This window comes from Pimephales promelas, chromosome 14, assembly GCF_988280905.1.
Source record: "Pimephales promelas chromosome 14, fPimPro1.hap1.1, whole genome shotgun sequence".
Lineage (NCBI taxonomy): Eukaryota > Metazoa > Chordata > Actinopteri > Cypriniformes > Leuciscidae > Pimephales > Pimephales promelas.
The window spans coordinates 6,121,392-6,140,994 of record NC_142782.1 but is presented as its reverse complement, the minus strand read 5'-3'; the positions used below and the strand labels follow the sequence as shown (position 1 = coordinate 6,140,994).

Sequence of the window (19,603 nt, the reverse complement as noted above, 5' to 3'; positions counted from 1 at the left end):
CATCAGCCAGGATTGAAAAATATTTTTGCTATGGAATGGACTGTTTCCTAAATTGAATATTTACTATGTGAACTTTTTGCTCATGTGTTTAAACTTGGGACTCTTGTTTGTGGCACTGGCCCATTGCACGTAAGCCAATGAATAGATTTAAGTGACTGTATGTATAACTTAAATCTAAAGTGTATTAACTGAAAGTATGTGCTTTTACGGTTTGTTTGTTCAATTGAATATGGTCCTCACCATATATTGGTGCCTTGCCATTTGAGATGGATGATTACAGAATAAATTAGATATTTCATGTTTATTCACCTTTTGTATTCCAATATATGAAAACTACTCCATTGGTGGATGGTAACACTTTAGAATCTGTCATTAATGAAAAACTTCAACGGAACAAATGAGTAACACGCTAACTGTTACTGTTACCTAACAAAAAACTGCTTAGAAAATAGTAAGTAATAGTTTTCAGTTGAATGTGGTAGTTCACTATACACTAATTAGTAACTACAAATTTTTATATCTCCAAGAGAATTACTAAGAACTACTATATTTAGGTTAATAATTAATGTGAATAATGCATAATGTATAATTAATTCTAAAGTAAAGGTTATGGTAGCCCACTAATAATGATTAATGTATTACCAAATCCTTTGGAAGGAATAGCTAATTATTTGGATCAGTATTCTAAAGTGAAAAACATGATTACTCTATAGTAATGATTGAAATGGAATACTTTAAAAAAATACTTTACATTTGGTAACATTCAAAGCTGAAAAAAGCTTTACTTGACCACGAGTTTATCAGATTCATCAAAAACGACAGACATTTTTAACACATATTTTAATATTATTTATCTGCCTTACTTCAGGTGGACAATGACACAATTTTCTTCTAGAAACAAACTTGTTATATTAATTTCATGTTTTCACTGTGAAGCTGCTACGATAGAATCTGTATTGTAAAAAAGCGCTATACAAATAAAGGTTGACTTGACTTGACTTAACCCATGGTTTCACACAAGAAGACAGCCCACCAAGGTTTATTTTGGGAGCATTAAAGGAGTAGTTCACTTGATAATTTACTCACCCCCAAATTCATCCAAGATGTCCATGTCTTTCTTTCTTCAGTTGAAAAGAAATTAAGGTTTTTAATGAAAACATTCCAGGATTTTCTCCATATAATGGACTTCATTGGGAACCAAACGGTTCAAGGTCCAAATGAGAGTTTCAGTGCAGCTGCAAAGGGTTTTAAACGACACCAGACGATGAATAAGGGTCTTATCTAGGACCCTTCGAGTCATGACTCGAAAAAAGATTCGTTCATTTTGACAAACGAGTTTGAACAGGAGAGTCACGAACGCGCATCACAGAACAGAGCAAGCCGAGCATTTGTGCTTATAAAACGTAAACTTTTTTATTTTATTTTTTAAATGACCGATCATTTCGCTAGATAAGACCCTTATTCATCGTCTGGTGTCCTTTTTTCCATTTAGCCCAAGAGAGCGTATGGTGTCATCTAACCAGAGCTCAGACCTGGGTTTATGTTGTAGAGTCTTTAAAGATGCCACTGAGTATAAGAAATTTACACAGACGGAATTAACCCTTATTTAGGAGCTCCTCAGCACTCCATAGATAGAGAGGCTTCACAGAATGCTAATGAAATGGCATTTCTGGGGGTAGAAGTAACAAGCAGAGACTGGCGAGCATATAGGATTAGAAGCATTAGATACACAAGGAACAGTAAACATAACAGTATTATGATCAGAGAAACCATTTTCACACACCTCAAGGTCAGAGAGGGAAAAATCATGCGATAACACTTGATCAAGTGTCCTTGTGAGGAGACGAGGTGGAGGAGGGATGCAGAAAAAAACTATTGAGGAACATAGCTGATTTATAGGCATTTGAGATTTCTACCTTGCAATGCATCCTCTGAAAGCAGCATTTTTAAGTTTTCAGACTCATAATGGGCATAAAGGTGGGTCACCAGAACTGGAATTGAGAACCACCGTGTTACTGAAATACAAATGTTATCTGGCCCAGCAATTTCTATGAAAGAATTGACCTATGGCGTGATGAGCCAATTACAGTGTGCAGCTAACCCAACACATTTGGACATTCTATACTTCCACGTCCATTGAAACGAATTGCAGTTAGTCATTTTACGTTTAAAATGGCCAAACGTTATTCATGGGGTACATGCAACTCTGACACTAGGTTCCCGAGAGGCCGGGTGACGTTGTGTATTTTTTTTTTTTACCCTTTCCCAAGCCACATCTCAACCGAGATTCAGCCTCGTGATAAGTGTCTGCTCTGGATTAAGTTATGCTATTAAGTTATGCGGTAGACCACAACACCAACTAAATGTGGATAACTTAAACAAGGATGTCTACATCTGTTCTAAGTTGAGTCAACAACAGATTTATCTTTAAAATCTCTAACGTAACGTTAAGCTAACATTAGCCTAACATTACAAAACGTTAACGTTAGCTTCTGGCTGCGTTGTACATCATGTCACTTAGCTTCATTAACGTATCTGTAAAAAAACGAGATAACAAGCGTTAACAATGTTGTGCTGAATGATTCATGTAAATACTGTAGCACAAAACGGTGATGGAAACGATATGCGGGTTATCACGTTTACACTGTGACCTGTACATTTTTGCCTGGAGCTGAAGCTTTTCATCGACCTTCTCAACAATAAAATTATTAATATAACCCTCCAATGCATAGTTAAGGCCCTTTAGGTGACTTTGAGATGATATATAATCTTTCTGTCTCCAAAAATCACCAATTGCCTCCTGTGAAATGTCTCCTACTGTGAAAGCTGCCATAGCGCCTTCCCCCGAATGTTGACTGTTTGTCTGAGTGAGTGGAGGGGGTGTGGCTTAGCCATATGTCAATTGTAAAAATCATGAATGTCTGAAGAAAAGTCAAAGGAAACACCAAAATCTAGTTCAATTGAAGGCCTCTGTCTTCATCTTCTCTGTCTCTTCTTGTCGCTCCATTCTTGTCTTATTTGTCTTTTCAAGACCTGTCTTGTCTTTTCTTTTTGTAGGATTGTTACAGCACTGGACTGGCTCTCAGTGCACGTTCTCATTCTCTGCCCGACCCCAGTGCCTCTTCACGCTGCTATGCCCCTCGCCCTATCCTCTCAGCACATCCAGAGGAAGGACTGCCCGTCCCTGTAGGAATGCCGGTTCGGGCCTGGCACCTGCCTCTGCCAGCGGCTGCTCCCATACCTTTCACCATTCCACCCCCCGCCGGCTCTCACCAGCAGGTTGCTCCATCATGAACGATGAGGTCATCAGCACTAATGCACTGGCCTGGCTGGTCTGCTCGGGAGTGTCCATCCTGGCCAATGCCTGGGGAATCCTGAGTGTGAGCGCTAAGCAGAAGAAGTGGAAGCCACTGGAGTTCCTCATCTGCACACTGGCTGGCACGCACATTCTCAACATGGGCATCCCCATCACCATGTACTGTGTCATTCAGCTACGCCGACAACACTCCAACTATGAGTGGAACGAAGGACTCTGCAAGGTCTTTGTCTCCACCTTTTACACTCTTACCCTGGTCACCTGTTTCTCAGTCACCTCCCTGTCCTACCACCGCATGTGGATGGTTCGCTGGCCTGTCAATTATAGGTAAGTTAACGACACTTGAGTTGATCTTTGTTGACACAAGAATTTAATTTCCATTTACAGTGCTAAATTATTACATTTTGAAAATGCCTACCTTTTTTTTAACTGTTAACTGGCTTTGAAAATGTAGTACTGCATGCAACCAGAAGTAAACTTAAAGTTACATTGGAGTTTATAAGATAAATTAAACTGATAGAACACTCTGGCCTGGTTTCACAGACAAAGCTTAGGATTAGACCTTACTTGAATTACTTGGATACTTCACCTCTGGGAAGATGAATGTGTATTTAATTTCGGTCATTTATATAGTAGAAATGTGAAATCATTTTTGAAATTGAAGCGTTCTAGACTGAGAAAAGGCAGAAAATGTATTTTTCTCATGTGGCTGAAAGACGACAACTCCCAGAATGCACTTGCTTTGCTGCCCTTACGAGGCCACTCCCAAACCACGCCTGCCGGTTACAGGCAGCAGAATACAAAAAATGGATACAACTAGGCTTGCTTTGAGTTATTTGATAAATTTCCATCGAAATGGTGCTCAATTGCATTGTACCGGTATGTACTAGCCTAATGTATGTAACACAACTTAGACTTTCACATTAAAAATATGATGCAAGGCAGGACCATGTCAACACAGTAGCTTAGCAGCTCTGCTTATGAACTGTTTCCTGCAACTGCAATCACTATTTCTCTAAGCTAATACATTATCTAGGCTAATCCATACTCTACTAACACTAAAGGATTATAAAAAAGAACCACAACCAATGTGAGTTATAACTTTTAATTAAAAAAATTATTAATATTAACACTTTTACACTCAAAGCTCTGCGGATTCAGCGATCTCACCAGAAGAAAATGGCATCGCTGAGATTCGCGTCAGCAATAGCAATATATCTGTTTCCATAGGCGCACAGCGAAAGCACTCACAACTCGAGTCTATCTCACTCTGGCCGCCTCTTGTTCCTCTATCTCCCGCAACTGTTTATCCAGACTGATCTCATGAAGTAGCGTGTGTATGACACGCCAATTCGTATTTCCATTTTTGGTGCGCTATCAACACGCATAATCGCTTTTTTAACGCGGTTGACTTAACGTTATTACTGTATATATAAATATATGACTTACCTCAACCCCGTCCCTAAACCTACCCGTCACTGGGGTTAATGGCATTTATGACTGTTCCCTTACCATCCTAGGGAAAAAAAAGATCGCTCCCCAGATGTAGATCTACATTTTGCTTCGTTTCGTTTCGTTTGACGGCGTGTACAGAACACGCGGAATCACTTGGACGTTAATGGCGTAGACATACACGCATACACGTGGATACACGCGGATAACTCAAAATGCGTAGAGATAACACACCACTTGACTCGAAAGTGGCGTGAATGTTTACGCAAAAGTCATGATGTCATGTTGGTTTATCGCTGTATTGCGGCTCGTACAGGTAGCCGCGAGCATCAGATTCTCGCCCGCCCCAACTCGAGTCTATCTCGCTCCAGTCGCCTCTTGTTCCTCCATCTCTCGCAACTGGCTCGTACAGGCAACCGCGAGCATCAGATTCTCGCAACAGATCCTCGCAACAGATCCTTAAAATCCCATTTCAACTTCTAAACTACCTTCCACCATCGTGATTAGCCTAGTAAACAAACTTTCTAAACAGACCAAGAGGCAAGAGCCCCTTAGCTTAGCTTCTACAGAAAGATGGCTGACACGATTTTTACATTCTGGTGCTCCAAATAGTCCTTTAGGTGAGTAAATGTGTAAAATAAAACAATTTGGAAAAAATAACATTTCGATGTCCAGAAATCAATTTCAATAGTACATTGGGTTTAATTTGCCATTTTTAGTGCAGAGAATTTTTTTGGAATTTGTTATAGTGGTCTCAAATTACCCCAGTACTCAGCTGCACACAGACATTCATGCCTTTTTGACCTTAGGTGGTGCTTAGTTTCACGCAAACATAGAGCTTAGAGTACAAATTCTTCTTTCCTCTGGTTCTCTGAATTTCTCCAGTTTCATTGCAGTGTATGAAATTATTTTGCCATTTTGAGCTTCCTGTAACAAGAACTCCTTTTTTGAGACTGTTCATCCAAACCGCATGTGTCATCACATCCATTATAGGCCATATCAGCACGCATTGTATCTGGTTACCATGACAACTCCACACTTGCAGATTGATCTGCATAAGAAATTGCAATGCGGCTGTGTGATTGTGCTGTGTTCATATTCATTCAGAGTGTACTCTCATTCACTTTACACATTCCCTTTTGAGTTAAATCATTAGGGCCCGAGCACTAACAGTGCGAGGACCCTATTGAAACTGTTAGGATTATTTTTTTTTTTTTTTTTTTTTTTTTTCTGCAAAGTAAGTGCCATTTTCGGGGCCGCAACATGCTCAAAAACTCACCAAATTTGGCACGCATGTCAGGACTGGTGAAAAATTTCGTATTTTGTGGGTTTTGCAGATGGGCGGGGCAAAATGGCACGCTAGCGCCACCTAGAAAATTGGAAAAAATTAGCCCCTCGTCCACGTTCAACCTACATGCACGAAATTTGGTAGGGACGTGTATCATATCAAGACGCACAAAAAAGCCTCAAGAACCCATACCCTAAACTCGACAGGAGGTCCGCCATTTTGAATTTGGCGGCCATTTTTGGACGATTTACAGACTCCGTACTTTAACGAACTCCTCCTAGGGATTTAGTCGGATCGACTTAAAATTTCTGCTGTGCCTTCTAAAGGCATTGACGATGTAAAGTTGTGCTATCTGCGCGTTTTCGTCGATGGGCGTGTCCGTGGCGTCGAAGATTCGCCATGAAACAGGAAGTTGTAGTAACTTGGCTGTAAATGCCCAGATCTGCACGAAATTTGACACATTTGACAAGAGTCCCGCCCTGAACAAATCTACATGCCGACATTCACCCACAGTCATAGCGCCACCTGCTGGCAACAGGAAGTGACCTTTAACGAAGCAGCCCCCGCCGCTTGTTTGACCGACATGTACGAAATTTCTGTGGTACATCTACCATGACCAGACGCACAAAAAAGCCTCAAGAACCCATACCCTAAACTCGACAGGAAGTCCGCCATTTTGAATTCGGCGACCGATTTGGGACGATTTACACACTCCGTACTTTAACGAACTCCTCCTAGGGATTTAGTCGGATCATCTTCAAATTTCTGTTGTACCTTCTAAAGGCATTGACGATGTAAAGTTGTGCTATCTGCGCGTTTTCGTCGATGGGCGTGTCCGTGGCGTCGATGATTCGCCATGAAACAGGAAGTTGTAGTAACTTGGCTGTAAATACCCAGATCTGCACCAAATTTTACACATTTGACAAGAGTCCCGCCCTGAACAAATCTACATGCCGACATTCACCCACAGTCATAGCGCCACCTGCTGGCAACAGGAAATGACCTTAAACGAAGCAGCCCACGCCGCTTGTTTGACCAACATGTACGAAACTTCTGTGGTACATCTACTATGACCAGACGCACAAAAAAGCCTCCTGGAGCGATGCCCTAAACTTGACAGGAAGTCCGCCATTTTGAATTTGGAGGCCATTTTGGGACGATTTACACACTCCGTACTTTAACAAACTCCTCCTAGGGATTTAGTCGGATCAACTTCAAATTTCTGCTGTACCTTCTAAAGGCATTGACGATGTAAAGTTGTGCTATCTGCGCGTTTTCGTCGATGGGCGTGTCCGTGGCGTCGATGATTCGCCATGAAACTGGAAGTTGTAGTAACTTGGCTGTAAATGCCCAGATCTGCACGAAATTTGACACATTTGACAAGAGTCCCGCCCTGAACAAATCTACATGCCGACATTCACCCACAGTCATAGCGCCACCTAGTGGCAACAGAAAGTGACCTTTAACGAAGCAGCCCCCGTCGCATGTTTGACCGACATATACGAAATTTCTGTGGTACATCTACCATGGATAGACGCACAGAAAAGCCTCTTGGAGCAATGCCCTAAACTCAACAGGAAGTCAGCCATTTCGTATTTTACCGCCATTTTTGGATGATTTAATCATTACGTACTTTAACGAACTCCTCCTAGGGATTTAGTTGGATTGACTTCAAATTTCTGCTGTGCCTTCTAAAGGCATTGACGATGTAAAGTTGTGCTATCTGCGCGTTTTCGTCGATGGGCGTGTCCGTGGCGTCGATGATTCGCCATGAATCAGGAAGTAGTAGTAACTTCGAAGTAAATGCCCAGATCTGCACGAAATTTTACACATTTCACAAGAGTCCAGCCCTGAACAAATCTACATGCCGACATTCACCCACAGTCATAGCGCCACCTAGTGGCAACAGAAAGTGACCTTTAACGAAGCAGCCCCCGTCGCATGTTTGACCGACATATACGAAATTTCTGTGGTACATCTACCATGTTCAGACGCACAGAAAAGTCTCTTGCAGTGATGCCCTAAACTCAACAGGAAGTGGGCCATTTCTAATTATACCGCCATTTTTGGATGATTTACTCATTACGTACTTTAACGAACTCCTCCTAGGGCTTTAGTCGGATCGCCTTCAAATTTCTGCTGTGCCTTCTAAAGGCATTGACGATGAAAAGTTGTGCTATCTGCACGTTTTCGTCGATGGGCGTGTCCGTGGCGTCGATGATTCGCCATGAAACAGGAAGTTGTAGTAACTTGGCTGTAAATGCCCAGATCTGCACGAAATTTAACACATTTGACAAGAGTCCCGCCCTGATCAAATCTACATGCCGACATTCACCCACAGTCATAGCGCCACCTGCTGGCAACAGGAAGTGGCCTTTAACGAAGCAGTGTGGCAAATGCACAGCCGCACTGGCTGAGCTGCAGAAAATGAAACGCGGCCGCCTCAGACCCCGACGTGCTACAGGTGCGAGGGCCCGCCCATCGCTGCTTGCAGCTTTAATTTAAATTGTTATTTAAACTCTCTTGCCATCATCTTGCTCAGAAATAACAAGGACTTCATTTTACAAATACACTCCATAATGACAAAGCAAAGACCAGATTTGTGATAGCTTTATTAAAAAAAAAAAAAACTTTGCATAAGTGTTCAGGACCTCTTACTCAGTACTTTGACACTTCTGGATTTGGGTATTTCCTAACATTCCTTTCTGCAGATCCTCTCAGTTTCTGTCAGGTTGAAATTGAGACTGTTTATGGTAAACAATTTTCAGTTTTCTGTCTACTCTGAGCAGTTCCCCAGTCTCTGCTGCTGACATTACCTCCTAAGCAAGATGCTACAACAACTATGCTTAACCTTTGGAATGGCACTATTCCCATCCATTTCCATCCAGATATGATGCTTGAAATTTATAAGACCAGAGAGGTCTTTTAGGTGTTTTTTGGTTCATATTCCATGCAGGTATTCATGTGTCTTTACTGAGGAGATGCTTCCATCTGGCAACTCTGCCACAAAGTCCAACTTAGAGAAGTGTTGCAGTAATGATTATCATTCTATACGTTTCTCCCATCTCCACACATTGGCCCTCATTTATCAAAAGTGCGTACACCAAATTTCCAGCACACACCTGGCGTACACCCAAAACCACGGTGACTTTGAGATTTATCAATATGGACATTGGCGTACGGCACGCTCAAATCCTACACCAGCTCAGGAGGTGGTGTATGCACGTTTTGAGCTAGTGCAGAAATGCACAGAAAAATTCCTAACACCACAAAATGCACTGGCAAACTAAAATATATGATATATTATGACCCAGTGTAAAAAAACAACAACATAGTAATTATAAACTTCAGTATTTATTTTTGTGAAACATGGACTTCAATGTTTAATTTGTGAGACTTTACCAAGGCATTTGATTTGTAAGCATTCCTTCAGTTGCGAGCCTGTGGACTTTACCCTGCTGTTTCAGACTGGGTTCGGTAATGAAAGGCTTTCAATGACCAAAAAATAATTCAGACTGACAAAATAATAAAAAATACATTCCTCTTATTTTACATAAAATTATAATACAAATAATAATAATAACGACATTCTTCTTCTAAATAACAAGCGCCATTGATAATACAAATCATAATAATAAGAAGAAGAATATTGCAAAAATTGTCATGTAATTAATGTGAATGAATGGTACTCCACATCACATCATCATCATCACTATTGTACACCCTAATACATGTGAAGTGATTCGAAATTGAATGCTAATTTGAAAATATGTGTTGTAAAATAATGCATTGTGATAGGTCATTTCGGCTCCACGTCGGAGAAGTTTCCCTTCTTTGCCGTCTTCCGTGTGTCCGTGGCGGAAAATGAGGGCGTGGGGGAGCGGAGACTTGAATATTTATGGGCGTGTTATTCTAATAACGATCGTTTTCGGCCGTGGGATTTATCAAGGGCAGGCATTGCGTACACCCGGATTTCACAGGTACGCACAGCTTCATAAATCAGGCGGTGAGAGGAGTGTAAGCATAATCTTACGCCAACATATACACCCATTTCTACGCAAGAATGATAAATGAGGGCCATTGTCTCTGGAGCTCAACCAGAATGTCCAACAGGTTCTTGATCACCTATCTTTCCAATCCCCTTCTCACCTGATTGCTCAGTTTAGCGGCCAGTCTAGCTCAAGGAAGAGTCCTGGTTGTTATAAACCTCTTCCATTTAAGAATTGTGGAGGCCACTTTGCTCTTGTGAACCTTCAATACAGTGGTGCTTGCAGATAATATAATAGTTATACCTAAGACACAGTCATAAAAATGTCTACTCTCTTTAAGTATACACTCTAAAAAATGCTGGGTTGTTTTAACCCAACTTTGGGTCAAATATGGACTAACCCAGACGTTGGGTTAAATTTTTACATTACATTTTTAACCCAACATTTCGGGTTTGTCCATATTTGACCCAAAATTGGGTTAAAACAACCCAGCATTTTTTAGAGTGTACTTTAGTGGCCTTTTATTTTAAAAAGTACACTATAATAATTTCTAATTAAAAGTTTTACACTAAAGTATGTCAAATCATTATGTTTTAATGCTTTGCCACGTTTGCCACATCATGGCGTTGACCAGTGTCAAGCTAGCTATTAGACGAAGTCACATCTATAAATAACGTCACTTGGGCTGGGTAATAAATATCGATTTCTTATTGATAAATTACGATTTACGAACCGATATCGATTCTTAAATCTCAAGAATCGATTAGTCATCCTGTTTCATCTGAATGAATGGGACATTGTATAGCGGCTGCGCGCATCCAAAAAATCGCAATAATCTTTGTTCTTTGTTACTATTGATATGAAAAAAAGTCTCAAATTTCTAATTTCGTCCATTTTCTTTAAAAAATCAAAAACATAAATAGCGTTTTGGCGCTGTGGCGTGAGATCGCTCTGGCGCAGCTCAAGAGAAGCAGCAGCGCTGATCTCTCTCCCGGCTTAATAATACCAGTTACAGCGCGAAATAAACATGAATGAGCATCTGAAAGTGTGTTAAAAGATAGAGTACAACTTATCGTAATCCGTATCATGTCACATTGATTCGCTCAATCAGCGTTTCAACCGTGGAAAGACGTCAGTTAAACAGCTTATAATCAATGTCATGTATCGTCATATTTACCTCAGAAAACTCCACATAAACTCGTTAGTCAGCTAGAAAAAATAACTCCAGAGAGGAGCATTTTGCTAAATATATACACCATATTACATATGCATTATAATCTTAATGTTCTTCAATATTTAATGCATATTTGAATAAATCTGGCAAGTTTTTACGACAGCCACCATTTAAATGTTTATATTTCATATAATCTTCTTATTATAAAAATAAATAAGTGTAATTAAAGTGTTTGTATAGCTACAAAACAGTTCATTGTTACCTTCATAGGCTAATGAAGCCTAGTAGGCTACAACTAGACTCCCATAGTTTACAGCATTAGTTGAGAGATTTGATTTCCTTGAGAAAATTTGTCATTTATTGTAACTGATATACAAAATAATCAATATTGAATCGAATCGAAATCGAATCGAATTGCAAGCTTGTGAATCGAAATCGAATTGTGAAATTTGTGTCAATACCCAGCCCTAAACGTCACCAGCTTCTATAACTTAGCTTCTATACACCAGATTCTTGTCTTCAGAATCTGCTTTGTCTGTCGCTGTGTGTACAAGCTGTTTGTCTGTCTTAGAGCACTCTCATGCAACAGCCCAGCTTGCTACAGTACAAAGGAAGAATATATTTATGCAGTAAATACCCTTTGAATTCAGGTGTGCGACAGATGAGGGAGCAGGATGCTCAAAGTGATCAAATCTACTCCCTAAATCTACTATCTCTATAAATAATAAAAGTGACTAAATGAGAAAAATGTGACTTTCCACTTTCCATTTCCTTAACTGTGTGATACGAGATTAAAGGGGATGCACATAAAGCCTTAATAAAAGTTCACACACACACACACACAGAGACAAAGCAGCTTCCTGAAGACAAAAGAGTTGATCACGTTGTTCAGGCGCCCTTTTATAGCCGGCCGGTGCACTTGTGACATCATCTGTAGCCAAACAGAACCGACGTGTATTCACACGTGCTTCAGACACCAGTTCATGTGGATCATTCCCATAGCGTCAACACCATGATGCAGCATTGAAGTTCCAGTTTGAAAGGGAAATATAACTTCTGAATATTGAAATAATTGAATGTAATTAAAAATAGGAAAATTACTAGTTATTTGATGTTCAGACTGCCTATGTATTGTGTACAATCAACTTAGTCAGCAAGTCATCTTATGATTGAATGGACAAAGCCAATGTCTATTGTCTGCTGAACAACACAGTCGTGACCTGCATGGAAGTCGGGAACCAACTTATGGGAGTGTTTAGGTCCTATAATAGCTCAGTCTTTACCGTAGGAATCTAAACTGAAAAATCAAGCATTGCTGGTCACCAGCATGCTGGTGGACCAGCCACACCAGCTTAGTTTTGCTTGAGAACAGCATGACTATGCTGGTCCACCACCACTATATAATCACTATACCAGCTCTAACCAGCATAAACAAGCCTGGACCAACATGGGATTCATGCTGGTTATGCTGCATTTTTCAGCAGGGATATGATGGTGTTTTACTGGATCAGGTGTAGTTTATGCCGACATTATTCTCTTTTGATGTTCCAGGATAATTATTCAGTTCTGATGTTCCAGGATAATCATTTATATAATAATTCATGAATGGAGTCGCCACTTACCACATATAAACATCATTTTTTTTTTTTCATTTGAAATCTTTATTTCGAACATAAAAAGAAAGTATATAAAATAGTCCCTCCAGGATTTTACGATTTTTTTTTGTGATTTTTGCGATCAAAATGACTGATTTTGTGGTGGTAATTTCCAAAAATTTGTGAAAAAATTTGCGATTTATATTTAACATTTACCATAATAGTATTCAGTTCTTCCAGAAAAACGCAGAGTTTTTTTTGTGATTGTTGCGGGCAAAAATTGATTGATTATGCGTCCCGTTTTCTTTAAAAATGCGATGGAATATGCGGGATATTTATGCAATTTTATGCGATGAAATTGCAGGAATTTGCCAAAATTGAGGGAACTTGCAAAAATTGCGGTTTGATGAAAAAGAGAAAAAAAAGTGATTCCCCCAACATCCTGTTAATGTCAGAGTCATTTCTTATTATTTCCTTTGATAAACAAGCATACTACATCATAGAAAGTGCTGGGAATATTTAATTTCTCAACTTGTTTTATTTCAGACTGTAAGAGTGTAAATAAGGTGTGGCCCCTTTAAGAGCTGCGCGCTCCCTGTTGAACTCTCTGCAGTGTTATATGTGCGCCTCGAACACCCCATGTGTGCGGGTAATTTCTGTTTGATGCTACTTCTTTTATCTTATGTTGTTTATTAAGTAACGATGTGACAGTAGAACGTGCGACAGACAGAATACGAGTTCGATTTGTGAGATGTCAATCGCCTCCGTGAGTCTGTCCGGTGTGGTGAAGAGATGGGTCCCCCTGAAGAGATGAGTCCCACCTTAGGACCCCATAGTATGCCAGTAGTATGCCTGATCAAAATATGTTCTCGCGATAACTTGATAAAAGCAGTTTGTTGCCCAGTATTTGTTTAGCGCTTTTCAAGTAAAACCTTTATTTGTTTAGCGCTTTTCATAGTAGGTTGCGTCAACAGCAGAGGAGAAAGTCCGCGAAATTGTATAAATATTAATAAATATTACTGTTATTTTGTCATGAAATGTAATTTTAAGAGTTTAAAAGTCGATAAAATAGTTGTTTAAAGCTCAAATCTGTGGTTTATTTATAAAGATAGCGCCTTTTTAAAACATTGTTCTGATTTAGATTTGTTCTGTAGCCTGCTGACTTATTGACTGAATCTTTTAACTTGTTTTATTTCTTAACTTGTATGAGCTTATTTTACCTTTTAGGCTACTTATTAATAATGTCTATTATTGATCAATAATAATTTACCAAATTAATTTATTAAATTAATTGAATTTAACTGAAATTTAACAAAAAGTGACAGGATTGTGTCATATTATTTCATGTACCTTATATAAGAATTTTTGATAACACTTTAGAATACGGTTGGTTAATGAATTAGTACACAAGAACTAATGAGTAACACAATATTAACAATCTAGTAACTATTATTAACTAACAAGAAATTTTGATTAACGAACTAATAAGTAATAGCGCACAGACGAAAGTGGTAGTTCGCTATTAAGTAATCAATAACTACAATTTTTTTAATACTTCCCAGAGAACTACTGAAAAAGTTTATTAACAATCTAGTAACTACTATTAACTAAAAGAAACTCTTATTAACGAATTAGTAAGTAATAGCTCACAGATGAAAGTGTTATTAGATACTTCTGTGGGAATTACTAATTATTTGGATCTGTATTATAAAGTGAAGATCATTGGAACTAACTAGTAATGACTCAAGTGTTACTACATGATCTAGTCATGATTTGTGCAAACGTTTGAGATTTTTGGTGAACTTTAGTAACTTTTAGAAAATGTCTTTAGTAACACTTGAGTCATTACTAGTAGAATACTGAAGAATGGGATGTCAACACTTCTTTTTCTGTCTGTTGAGAAAAAGCAACAGCAGTGACTGATCACATCTTCTTTTCACCAGTTAGGGTACAACTGAACAGAAACTGTTTAGAAAAATAAGAACATGATACATGATAGAGACATGTACAGGAAAGAGCAAGACAATTATAATAATCATTAATAATATAAATATCAAATCTGTTTTCTGTATCATAGTTAGGATGGGATTCTGTGGCACTCATTTGTGTGGTTTCAGCAGTGGTGAATAGATGTAAATGTATTTTGATGATCCATTGTTTTTAATCTTTTTGTACATAGTTTATGCTATTTTATCAACTTAACGCTGTATCCTCCAATAAAGTGTTGTGTATTAAAGTATTGTAAACATGGTGTGAACGTGGTGTTCAGTTCTACAATGAATAAAATATTTTACTAGGCTCATACGAGTTTATTTCCTATAATAGACGAAAAAATCCTAGCCTATCTACTGCATTAAAAATGGAAGCAAGCACATTACTGATGTCAGAAATGTAAGACACAAGAAGAGGGGGCGAAGATTAAATTTTGGCAAAAAAATTATCAAAGTTTGTTTTTCATGATGGACAGATATGCTGCACTTCCACAGAGGGACAGTAACACCCCTGGTTAGGATACAATTGACAGGATACTTTCTCTTGCTGTGTTTACTAAATAATGTTGGACACAATTTTCAGACACTTATGTAAAAGTGGGAAAATTTTTTTTATTTTTTTTTAATTTTAAACCATACAAGTCCGACAAAACTGAAGAGATTTCGCTGTCTGTCCTAACACACCACACAGAGACAGATGCGCACAACCGTGGATATTCCACTGTCCATGAACCCACTATTTAGTACAATGGAATATGTGCTATGTGGGATGTCCATATCTCAGGTCAGGAGAGGTGTAAAGAGCCAGGATTTGTCTCATTGCCCTCATCAGAATCAGACATTTTTCTGTCGCCATCCACAATGAATAGGCTCATCACGAACGGGGGTTAGGAAACGCTTAGAAAAGCGGCTAGGGCCCTCAAACTCTGGGGCCTGACTCAAGGTCCCTAGACGACGGAACTCGCCAAGTTTCGGGGTCCTGTGACCTTCCGTGTCCTTATGGCAGCTCGTTTCGTTAGTTTGACCTTTTTGACCCCTGTCAGTTTTAAAATTAGCTTTTTTTCAGCCTTTTTCAACCTTTCGACTATTGAACGAGGTCCCAGGGCCACCAAACTTTCCCACCCGCACCAGGGGTCCATGGCAAGATGAAAAATGTTGCCCCCCTAGTCGCAAGGCCATTGCGAAGCGGTGTCCACGAAACCACTATGGCAAATACAGTCATTAAATGGGCGAGTGGGATTTTGACAGAAAGGTCCCAGGGGCCCCAAATTCAGCAAGCTGACCCTTGGGCCCTACCCAAGTGACATACCGAAAGCGCTGGGCTCTAGGGCCCGCGAAACCACTATGGAAAAATACATTAATTTAATGGGCTTTGATTAGGATTAGAATTAGAATTTAATTAGGATTTTTACAGAAATGTCCCAGGGGCTCCAAATTCAGCAAGCTGACCATTGGGCCCTCCCCGAGCGACATACTGAAAGCGCCAGGCTCTTGAGCGAAGTCAAAACATTGTCAGCCTCTAACCCTTACGCTAACCCTAACTCACGGCCGCTTCTTTGACCTTGTGACCCCTGAACGAGGTCCTAGGGCCACCAAACTTTTCGTCCCGAGCGACATACCGAAAGCACCGGGCTCTAGAGCCAAGGCAAATGTTTTTTAGCCTCTGTGCAAAATTTCTTGCTCAAGGATGTTTCAATCCCACCATGAAAGAGCCTTTCAGGCTCTTAAATGATTTGATGAAGGGGCGATTTTTAGCAAAGGCCCTAGAGTTCCATGCTTCGGGGCCCTGCGTCAGGGGCCCCTAGAGAGTTGAATCTGATATCCCAAGTTACCACGACCCTGGTAACTTGGTTACCACGGCATACAGGGGCTGTCCCACAGGCCATTAAAAAGGCATAGCGGTTTCGCAGATGGGCTTTTTTCGGCCTTTCGGCCCCTGAACGAGGTCCCAGGGCCACCAAACTTTTCAAACAAAAAAAATCCTTGTAGCCTATATCTACTGCATTAAAAATGGACGCATACACAATAAAAAAAAATTTTGTCCATAATGAAGTATGCCAGTGTTTCCCAACCCTGTTCCTGGCGGCACACCAACACTGCGCGTATTCTTTGTCTCCCTTATCAAACACACCTGATTCAACTCATCAGCTCATAATCAGGTGGGTTAATGAGCTGATGAGTTGAATCAGGTGTGTTTGATTGAGGAGACAAAGAATACGCGCAGTGGTGTGCCGCCAGGAACAGGGTTGGGAAACACTGAAGTATGCACTTCAAAATGGACAATATACTCCTCTTCCACAGGGGTCCAGTAACACCCCTGGTTAGGATACAATTGACAGGATACTTTCTCTTGCTGTGTTACAGCATGTTTGTGTGTTTTTCAGAGTTCCTCAGCCTCCACGTCTCATGACCTGACTGCATCATCGAGGCCTCAAGAAAAAAAATTGACTGCACATACAATATGAATCAATTACAGATTTAACTTTACATACAGCAAAAGACACTGCATCTATTTGAGTATAATTGGTTAATCCAGGATGGACCTAAAAAAAAAAAAAAACACTGTCTCTCAAAATATTTAACCTTACAGTTCATTCAACATTGTTAACACAGCTATGAAGATATTTTCATTCGATCTTCACACTGTATAGCCAGAAGGATTATCACAAAAGTATTTGGGAAATGAAAGTTTCCTATAGTCTGTTTAAAGCTGTTTTGTATTGTTGTGCATTTTAAAAAGCTCTATAAATGTCCATGTAATTTTTAAAAATGTTGTTAAATAACAAATAACTTAATGTTGCAAAACATACCTGAAAATGCTATTTATTGCATTAATCAGGATAAAAAATAAAATTATGATATAAATAAAGTTTGATAATGATTACATTATACGATTTGTGATTCAGTAATTTTTATTACACTGTCTTGTAATCAAGGGTAGACAAACAATTCATATTATATGAATTAGAACACAAAATGACATGAATGTAATTTAAAAAAAAATTATTATGCCTTATTGTTTAATAACAAATAACTTAACGTTGCAAAACATACCTGAAAATGCTATTTCTTTCATTAATCAGGATAAAAAAAAAATAAAATTATGATATGAATAAAGTTTGATAATGATTAAATTACGATTTGTGATTCACAAATTTTTATTACACTGTCCTGTAATCAAGGCTAGACAAACAATTCAAATGATCAACATCGCACTGATTCTAAAGACAAAAACAGGGACAAAATTTTAATTGCATTTCGCATACGGTAAGGCAGTATAAGCTGCGGTAAATCTCAGCTAGCACGAATCATCGGATAAATGCTATGCTACTAAGCTAACTAAAAACACTAAGAACGAGAAATGTTTAAATGTACAATCTACAGCTTTGGTTTTATACTAGTATATAAAACATACAAGTTAAAATACATTAATGACTCGTTATAACGTACTTCAAACGTCTCTTTTAATAAAGTGATTTGTAACCAGGCATTAAAGCGATTACCCATAAAACTAGCTTTGAACCAATCGGATCGCTTGGGTCCTAAGGTGGGACTCATCTCTTCAGGCGGACCCATCTCTTCACCACACCGGCATCGCGTAATTGCGTCACTTCATAACGTTCCCATGAAAACAGGGGGAAATGGCTGCTCTTATGTGAAGCCAACGCAACATTTTTCAATTTTCTGATAAAATACATGTGACTTTTTTGCAACGAAAATGCGAGGATTATGAAATTTTGCAAACCCCGCATATTTTGCACGTAAATCGGCAATTTATGCGGCGAAAGTGCGGCGTATTTGAAAAAATGCGGCCCCCGCATAAATATGCGGACTTTGGCTGATTTTGCATTGAATTCAGCGATCGCATAATCGCGTTTTTCTGGAGGGACTGATAAAATAAAACAATGTTTTAAAAAACTTAGGAAAAATCAAAACAAATGAGCTTCAAAAATATATATGTATAATGCTTTGCTGTTGACATATTTCTATTATATGTGCGAAAATCATTCAACATTTATAGATCATTCTGCAGGGCATGCTTGATACCAGGTGTTCTTGACTGCTCAGAAGAGGAACTGGAGGCTTTGCATCTTTCTGAATGGTTCACTATTCAGATTAGGGGTGTGCCCGAATCTGAACACCTTATTCTTATAGGCACAGATAATGGCTTCATAGCGTATAATGAATAATTCTGCCGAATAATATTTGGCTTAAAGGTTTGCTGCATAAGATGTAAGCCAGGGGAAAGCAAGATATTAGACATAATATAATCACTAAAATCACTACGCAATAACGAGTGTGTGAAGTGAATGTTATGACGGTATTACAACGGGCCCCCTGGGCTGCACAGTACTGGAGCACATACAAACACACACACACTTCGGTCGTGCACACACTTCAGCACTGTGATGCTAAAATTACTTTTTTGGTCTTTTTAGCACAGTAACCCCAGGAATCGTGAGGTAAGACACTAGATAAGACAGAAGAGGTCTGAAAAATGTCCCGTGTCCCGAAACACTTTTAACAATATAGATTGTTTCAAATGCAGCTTTACAGTGATAATAGGAAATTACTGTAATATAGATTGTTTTGGCTTTACAGCAGCTCTAGAATAAAGTTATTGTCCAGCTAAAGCTAGTTTTGATTGATTTATAGGACAATCTGCACTTCCGTTGCAAAGTTAAGTTATTAACTTAGAGACCACTAACGCAACACAGTACTAACAGAAAACCCTCTACTCGCTCCAGCTCCAAATTAATTCTCCAAGGCACTTGAATTGTGTGGAAAAAAAGGCTTT

At 39.2% G+C, this 19,603-nt stretch overlaps 1 protein-coding gene across 4 annotated transcripts in view; it reads left to right on the top strand.

Moving 5' to 3' along the window:
- The window catches only part of gpr153 (G protein-coupled receptor 153), a 59,416-nt gene that overhangs the window by 19,623 nt on the left and 20,190 nt on the right, over nt 1-19,603 (top strand). For all 4 annotated transcript variants that reach the window (XM_089119327.1, XM_089119326.1, XM_039663783.2 and 1 more), the window contains exon 2: nt 3,058-3,643. In XM_089119327.1, the coding sequence (XP_088975453.1) occupies nt 3,291-3,643 (353 nt within the window). In that variant the 5' untranslated portion in view covers nt 3,058-3,290. The remainder of the gene's footprint in view (nt 1-3,057; nt 3,644-19,603) is intronic.